The sequence below is a fragment of the Protomyctophum bolini genome, assembly GCF_963924005.1.
Source record: "Protomyctophum bolini genome assembly, chromosome: 4".
Lineage (NCBI taxonomy): Eukaryota > Metazoa > Chordata > Actinopteri > Myctophiformes > Myctophidae > Protomyctophum > Protomyctophum bolini.
Window position 1 is genome coordinate 17,269,692 of NC_137865.1, and position 9,127 is coordinate 17,278,818.

At 42.4% G+C, this 9,127-nt stretch overlaps 1 protein-coding gene across 1 annotated transcript in view; it reads right to left on the reverse strand.

Moving 5' to 3' along the window:
- appl2 (adaptor protein, phosphotyrosine interaction, PH domain and leucine zipper containing 2) overlaps window positions 1-7,289 on the reverse strand; it is a 33,565-nt gene extending 26,276 nt beyond the window's left edge. The window contains exons 1-4 of the mRNA XM_080760931.1: window positions 7,150-7,289; window positions 3,529-3,627; window positions 1,688-1,747; window positions 1,288-1,359 (exon numbers count right to left, since the gene is read on the reverse strand). Of these exons, the coding sequence (XP_080617057.1) occupies window positions 1,288-1,359; window positions 1,688-1,747; window positions 3,529-3,627; window positions 7,150-7,206 (288 nt within the window). The 5' untranslated portion in view covers window positions 7,207-7,289. The remainder of the gene's footprint in view (window positions 1-1,287; window positions 1,360-1,687; window positions 1,748-3,528; window positions 3,628-7,149) is intronic.
- Between the last annotated feature and the right edge of the window lie 1,838 nt (window positions 7,290-9,127).

Here is a 9,127-nt window from a genome sequence, read left to right on the forward strand (position 1 = left end):
AGGTATTAACTATTAAGCACCATACAAGGGAAGGGCACAGGCAAGTGAATACAAATACCCACAAACACCCCCAGGGATTTCAATTTAGTTTAATATGCTGCTCTTGCTGCCAATTACAACTACAAAAAGCTGCATAAACCATAAATCATATCATATTTTGCTGGAGTGGGCTTAGTACAACAGGATGCAAACGTCACACACTCACAATTGTTGTACAACAGTGCTCTTAGCTGGAGAGCATTAACAACTGCCTAATATTAAAACTCTGAACCAAACGCATAAACAAACTGTCAGGAATTATGCCAGTAATGCCACTAATGCCTTTCAATGAGACAGATTGCAACTCATCCAACACGGGACACATTCACTTCAGCTGAATGATTTAGCAAGGTTCAAAAGGTCATGGGATTTGGTGCAGTAGAAAAGCTTTTTTCCTGCAGTGTGATGCAGTGGTGGGGGGAAAAAATACTCTGATTTGTTACTGCGTACTGTATTCAAGGTCTCAAATCTTGGCTATGGGACATAGCTTCGTTATGTGCGTGACGCACGTGCAGTTTGTTCAAAGTGACAGAGACAAGGGCAGCAAAGCTTGTGGCTTATTTCTAACCTATAATGTTTTCAGATACATATTTTAGCGTGCTGCTGAAGTTTAAAACGAGTAATACACTGTCTGGATGTCATCATGAATGGGATTAAAAAACTGAGTTCTAGAAGCGGCTGTGTTTGGACGGATGCGCAGAGATGGGGATAATTCAGGTGAAAGAATCAACATTTGTATTGGCTTCGATTCACGTGAGCCTTGACACGTCATCACGCATCAAGTTTTCTTTAAAGGAAGTAAATTGTATGGACTTTTGATATAAAAATTCACAAAAATATGAAGTTTTCCCATTTATTTGGCATCCATTGTTACGTGTAGGTATGCCCATATGATGACTCCGGATATGGTCTAAAAGTGTGAAGTATTGTCATATTTTGAGGTAATCAAAACTGTTCATATCAAGGACCCCCAAACTGATAAGACAATGAGAGAATATTTCTGTTAGATTAGATTTTTGTACAAATCTGCTATGTTTTGCAATTTGTCTGACCTTATTGAATATACAGTAAACTGGACTAAAACTAAGCATTTTGAAAAAATAAACAATAAACCAGCAAACCCGCTTTAAAAAACAATTCAAGAGAGAGAGAGAGAGAGAGAGAGAGAGAGAGAGAGAGAGCATAATACACATTATTACACTCTATGCTCACACACATGTATTATTGAATTGCTAACACAACTCTCACCTCCCCCACAGTTCTGGCGAAGTGCTGCAGTGTTGTGATGACCTCCTCATCGCCCTTTCCAAGGGCAAAATTCTAAACAGACAAATCAAGAGCAGGGAAAGACGTTCTAAATTAAAAGATGTCAAGTCTCTAAGATGGTGGTTCTCAAACTTTTTAATTTCAAGGACCCCCATAAAGAGTAACAGGGGATTCACACTGAGACGGACTGACACACTGAAAATAGGGAATAGATAGCTTGACATTGGTTAATAAGTGTGTTGCTCTGGGACACGAAGTCTGGAGGAGCCTGCTGCACATAAATATGTGTATTCCAATAACGTGATCTGTAGACGATCGATCGATGTCAGACTATAAAACAAACAATATTGTTGCAGGGTGTTCTCATAGGTAGATCAATTACCTTCTTCTCATAGTCCAACAACTGCTGGGAGAGCTGCTCTGTGGCCAATCCCATCTCACTCTGAGGGGGGACAGAGAGAGAGATGAAGCAAGTAAACATGATCTTTTTTAGATAGATAGATAGATAGATAGATAGATAGATAGATAGATAGATAGATAGATAGATAGATAGATAGATAGATAGATAGATAGATAGATAGATAGATAGATAGATAGATAGATAGATAGATATAGATAGATAGTTTTTTATTGGCCTAAAATATGGTCTATATACATTCATTCATGAATTCACTTGCTGACCGGCTGTCAGTATTGAGCCATTTCTGTATAGGGGTTTATTTGTGACCATACCATTGACATCCTATATAAGGCAAAATCCATTCCAAGTATTAGTTTTGCACAAAAAACACTCCTTGGGCTACAAACGGCCATTGCCGCAAGTGTGATGAGGTCAGCACATTTTGTGGAATTTGGGAACAGTTGGGCAAGTGGCTATGGCCGTTTTTAGCCCAAATAATGTTTTTTGTGCAAAACTAATGCTTGAAATGGATTCAGAATCATGAAAACATCTCAGTTTGACATGTCACATGCTACATAAAGCATAATGAAAATGTGGAAATCTTGTCTTATATAGGATATTAATGGTATGGTCACATAATATGTGATAAACCCCTATTAAGTAAAATAATTTATCAGAATTATAGCCAATTAGCCAGCCAGCCAGCGAGTTTTGAGTGATTAATTATGCTAATTACTCAATTTCTGACAAAACGGTGACAGCAAACAGCAGAAATAGATTCAGCACGTAAAAAATATGTCGAAACAACACATTAAGCACAATTATGTATCATAATTATAGCCAATTTCCAGTTTTTAGTGATTCATTATGCTAATTACTCAATTTCTGCCAAAACGGTGACTCGGCAGATACGGTGTGTGTGTGTGTGTGTGTGTGTGTGTGTGCACGCGCAGCAATGGCGGCACGGTGGAAACGCCGGTGGACGCCAACTCTGCAAGTTGTTCTTTAACATCTAACAACCGCACCCGTTCTAACTACGATCGTTAATGTAGTGGGTACAGCTTTTGGAACTTTTTGCAACTCCTGTGGCGGTGGCTGTGTGTCAGGATACCGCGTCAAGATGTACCCAGCCACGTAGTCTACTACCGGCGACCACGCTGCCTGTTGGTCCCTCCCGTGAACAACAGGTGCCGGGAGGAGAGGCAGTGGACCCGGTGACTTCCCCGCGGTGTGTCGGTCCGCCATCGGGGCAGCGGTGTGTGAACTTCCAGGCCCATGAGAGCGGCTGTGGAGTGTGGAGGGTGCAGCGTCACCGGGAGAGACCCGGTGAGTCGGCAACTTCCCTACGGCAAGCGGACGCCGCTTGTTGTCACCGGGCGGCGGTGTGAGACTGCTTTCTCTCTGATGGACCAGCCTGGGACATGTCCACAGCGTGGGAGCGTTTGTGGGAGCGTATCGAACACTCGACAGCTTGGAGTATCCATAAGATGGACTTGCGAGGTGTTGTACTGTCCCTGTTGTACTGTCTTACCACCATATGAGACTAAGCCTAGTCCTGAGCACCGCCGTGTGAACGAATATGGCTATCAGAGACGCTGCTGAGTGACATTCTTGCATGCTGTATCATGATTCCAAACACGTGTCATAGGCTTGTGATTGTAACATTACTGCACCCATACTGTTTGTGTCCTTATGCATTTTCCTTTTAAAGTGTGGACCAAATAAAATAATTCAAATGTGAGACTCGGCAGATACGGTGTGTGTGTGTGTGTGTGTGTGTGTGTGTGTGTGTGTGTGTGTGTGTGTGCGTGTGCGTGTGGTACCTGAGCACCAAACACCCTCTGCATGGACTGCAGCAGCTGGTTAGTGTAGTCTGTAAGGGTCCCGGCATCCTCCTCAAACACGCTAAGCAGAGAGCGAGTCTGTGGAACAATACAAACACCTTGTTAATCAATGACATTAAATGAAGTATAAAGGTGGTGGGCCCTCAGGCGCTAGTGGTACCTGCCCATCACCGCAGAGACTGGGGGTTCGGTGCAACAGGTTAATCAAACTAATAATTGATTAATCGATTACCAAGTTATCTACAAACTCATACGTGTCACATCTGCTATTTTGCAAGACAACTGTATGAACATTTACATAATACAGGTAGGGCTTTATGTGGTTAATCAAACTACTAGATCATAAAATGGGCTTCTCAATTATTCAATTAATCAAAAGAGTAATTGGTAAAAGAGACTGCTGGACATTTAAAGACATTATTAACACAATGTTTTGGGAGGAAAGAATGATGTGATCAGGAGTGCCAGATACACAAACAAAAACACAAAAGCTTTCTCTTGAGTTGACAGGTGTGGCAAATAGGTATGTAGGTAGGCAGATAACAATGAAGACACACCCAGTGGCCTTATTCCATAAACACTTTGCATGTATTTGCAGACAGAAAGTAAAGTCATTTTCAAACCAAATAAGTAAGACATGCAGACTTGTTGAAAAGCTGTAAATCTGAGGCTCGATTTAGAAGAATGACCAGAGGGATTACTGGAATATAGGTTCTGTTCAGATTTGGGTTATGCAACAAATGGCACAAACTAAGCAGAACATAGTCCACTTGTATCTAGTAACAAACAACCTAGTGTATACTGTTGTGTCCAAGAGAGCCTCTACTGTGAAGGAGAGAATGCACAAAACATGCCTCCAGTGTTTGTTCCACTTATGTAAAGATCAGCTGTGTGTGTGTGTGTGTGTGTGTGTGTGTGTGTGTGTTGTACTTTACAGTGAAATACTTAAAGAGTAAAGACCTATAGAGCGTCGCAGTCCCGCATGATGATGGCCCTGGAAATAATTCCCAATGCATTTTTTCCATAGACATTTCAAAACGTATTTATTTAAGGGACCTTATAAGCGTCGTACAAAGCCAACTCGAGTTGTGACAAATCATAACAACAAACACACAAATCCGGCAACCTGAGAACGGTCAGACTCACAAATCCAGCGACCTCGGAATTGTCGAAACCACCAGGTATTTCTGGCCACCAGAACATACTCAAGGAGTCCTTGACTTGAAAAGGTTTGAGAATCACTGAGCTACTACTTTGTAGTACACTAATACAGACAATGGCCGATCTACAAACTCAGACAATGTGAAGCTTGTTGATCTTGATTCTTCTTTAATTGACTTTTTAATTTAATTTTATGTTAGACTGTAATGGCATGCCCAAAATAGGGATGCCAGGTTTTCATGCTCGGACACAGAGACACACAAAGCTAAAATAGGTCCTAAGAGTTGCTTGTGGCTACAACCAGTCAGAACAGTCTGGCCTATTTTAGTTGCCTGCAAGTGAAGTCAGGAGGTCTCTTTCTTCGTTGTTGCAAGTTCAACTTGTCTATTGTCGTCTAGGTCAGTGACATCCTTCTACCCTAATGGAACCCTGTCGTCTAGGTGAGTGACATCCTTCTACCCTAATGGAAAGGGGGTACACAAGCACACGGCCGTCTATCCGCTCGCCTTCTCCTACCAAACCACTCCGTTAGCACACATCTCTCCATGCACAAAAACTCCTGCACGCCGCCCGAATCCATATGCACTATCGCTTCCCCACAACTGCCATATTTACTGTACAAATATAGTAATATATTTATCTGTGCTGCATGTCTGGGATAAAAACCTGTTACTGAATTTGCTCTTCTGAGAATAAAGTGCTGTGTGCAGTGGGTGAATAACATCGTCCAGGATGGCTAGTTTCTTGGCCAGAGACCTCTTCTCTGCCATCACCGCCACAGAGTCAGGCGTGGTCCCTGTCACCTTGTCTGCTCGCTTAATCAGTCTGTCTAGTCTGGCTGTGTCCCTCTGTCTGGCGTTCCCTCCCCAACACACCACAGCTTAGAAAAGAACGCTGGAGACCACTGACTGATAAAACATCTGCAGGAGCTTCCCGCAGATGTTAAAAGAGGCCAGTGTCCCCAGAAAATACATCCTACTCTGACCCTTCTTATACATTTTGTGTTGACTGACCAGTCCAGCTTATAGTCAAGCTCCACACCCAGGAACTTGTATGACTTGACCGCTTCGACTTCCACCCCCTCCTCCAATATTACTTTTGTCAGACTGAGTACAGTCCACTAAAGTACAGTACAGTGGAGTACAGTCCGGTCCGGTACAGTACGGTACAGTGGAGCACAGTACAGTACAGTACAGTACAGTACAGTACAGTACAGTACAGTACAGAGGAGTACAGTACAGTACAGCGGAGTACAGTACAGGACTACAGTATAGTACAGTACACTATTCCTGCTAGGTTGCCACATTTGCGACATCCAAGAAACTTTGTACTGTATATAGAAACATTGCCACTTGCCATGCTTGCTTTTATACGGAAATAAAAAGAAGCAAAACAAAAAATAGGGCCACTCAGCCAGGTTGCCAAGTTTACACTTTCCAAGCAACTGGGTTTATGCAAACATCATTGGTTGCCTTAGTATCGCCCCCCCACTATTGCCTTCTTCCCATTTGCAACGCGTGGCGCTAGGATGAGCGGGCAGAAGGTCCGAAATTCTAGTCATCATCATAGAAGATGCATTCCTGATGCATTAGTATCAGCATGGCCCTTTATCCAGCAAGTATCTGATGCAACAACAGCACATTCAATGAAATACAAATAAATTAAACAAAAACATCATAATGGCAAATTAGCAATAATATCACAATTTAGTGGGCCTCTATGCTCTCAATTCACAATCTGTAGCAGAATTCAGTATACTCTGTTGCTGCTGCTGCTGCCTGCTGGCTATGTTTCAATGGAATGGATGACAGCAGCAATAGCACTGAAACGCCCTCCCAGTCCCACACACACACAGCCGCGAACTTGTGAAGCCAATGCAGCAGGCCCACTTTGGGTCCAGAAAGGTCTGGGCCAGGGAAAGTCATCAAAGACGCCTCAGACAGATCAATAGGTTTACGACAGTCAGAATGGCTGCGATTACGAACCGACACAGTCGTGTTTTACAGTCGATTCACTCATTGCTACCAGGCTACTTGCCAAAAACAGGGAACAAATTAGCTCTGATCAGTTCTTTTTGGCGAGCGACACCGTCCTACCAGGGAGTATATAAATGCGGATGGATGATCAGACAGACATGGCAATGGGATCATTGGGATGGATGCGCCCTCCGCCCTGTTTAATCATCGGTGCAGGGAAGAAGAGGGAAGCCCTTTCCATTCTCCAGCGACACGCAAATAACACCAACAATAACAATGTTTGTCACTAAAACAGGCCGCGACTCGTCACCAAACGTCGGCACGCATAATAATAATAACAATGAAAGCTGCTGTCATCGACTAGCGCTTACGGAGCAGCAGGAGTTGATTGCAGTGCTAGCTTACTGCTTTTCACACAAAATCATGTCTTCTTCCCCGTGTTGTTAAGCACATAACGTCCTACCTGAGGACTGTCCTGTAAAGCGTCCTCTAAAAGCAATTTGTGATGAACAGCCGGCATCTTGTGTCAGCAGCGGAGAGGAGAGAGAGAGAGAAGAAGGGAAAGGAAACCCGGCCGGGGGCTTGAATTATTCAGACACTGTGTGGACTCTGTTTCCCAGAGATCCGTAGGGGACACGTAGGCGGTGCTTCGTGCTTCCCTTCCTCCCACTGCAGTTCCAGCGACCGCAGCTAGTAGTGGTCACTGGTCAGTCAGTCTGATCCATAGCTGATCAATCAGGTCAGTTGTTGTAATTGAACAATAGACTTAGAGTTATGGATGGAACACTAACACTGAAGCCACCTAATCAGCTATTATTATTATTATTATTATTATTATTATTATTATTTGGAAATCATTAAAAACGTGCGTTACGTAGCCTGCCTGGCGTATCATTATGAATGTGTACATGACATGTCACAGAGTTATTTCAGGGACAACAGTGCCCTCATCCGGGTCTAGGACGAATTGCAGGTGATACTACACCACAATGCCAGGGCCAATCCACATATTTTTATGATCCACAGTCAAGTTCTGTAGGGCAGAGGTTCCCAGCCACTGGTAGGCTACTAGTACCACTAGTGGTACTTGAGCCCCTCTCTGGTGGTACTCAGACGAGACGCCCAAAAAAGGAGAAAAAAGACAAAAGTGGAATGAAATATTTATTTATATTAATAGAAGATTTGAGAACATATTAATCACATTATCAGTTTGTATTACAGTTGCCCATAGGTCCATCCCTTATTATTTCCTTGGTGTTCTTCCTGAAACCATCTCACTGCCTAAATATCAATCAGACCTTGTCGCTTTTGTGACTCTTTTCTGGCAAGACGGCTTATTCTGATCCACTGGAAAAGAAACATACCCTCCCTCACATTCACGTTGGATCTCTGTTATCTCTGTATAGGCCTACTGATTGTATTTTTTCTTCTTCTTGTGAGTACCTTATGTGTGTTGTTGTTTTTTTGTAGTTGTTGGTTCTGCATTTGTTTAAAAAAAAAGAAAACTTTAAAATCTAATAAACAGAATGTTGAAAAAAAACAGTTGTGCGTCAGAGCAGCAGTCAAATTGGCTTAGGAATGGAACAAAAACAAAACAATTCAAAGAATAAATTGCATTTTCTTCTGAAATGAGCATGACAGCATACCTAGCCAATTATAGAAGATTTGAGAACCGATTAATCCCATTACAACTATTATCAGTAGTCAGATAATCAATTGATTAATCAAATAATTACATTTTCTTCCTGGGTTAATAACAGATAGATTGCGTAGATGGGGCAGGTCTCTACGCTCCTGTATTTTAACATCAGTTATTATGATGGTACTTGTAGTGCCAGATATTTTCTGTGGTGGTACTTGGTATAAAAAGGTTGGAAGCCCCTGCTGTAGGGGACCCCTGAAAATGCTCTGGCCATGTCTCGCGACCCACGCCCACCTTAATAATAGAGAAAATACATCATAAATAAATACTGAAACCAGCCTACTTGAGTACACGTACTTATTTACTTTGCACCACTGCAGTACATTTGAAATGCACTTGCTTTACTCCTGACTTTCTGAAAATCACACATATAAACCCACCCTGCTAATTACTACTGACTTCTCGCAGAGACTGCAGATTGTGCAGAACAAACGAAGTACCCTATAGTAGATCAGTGGTTCTATGAGAACATTTAATTCCAAGGACCCCCATTGACACTGCGAGTTACCCACCACCTGTAAGCATGCATTTGACCCTGTCGAGGAATCCTCAGGGTCCCCGGTCAATTCACTCACTGCACAATATGCTGACATGATAATATTGTATTTAATCATCTTTTTTTTGTTGCACCTTAAAACACTAGACTGGCACCTTCTGATATGCTGCTGGTGTGTAGTAGTATATAATATGCTGTGAATATATAGATATACTTATTAGATGTAGATACACTGACATATTA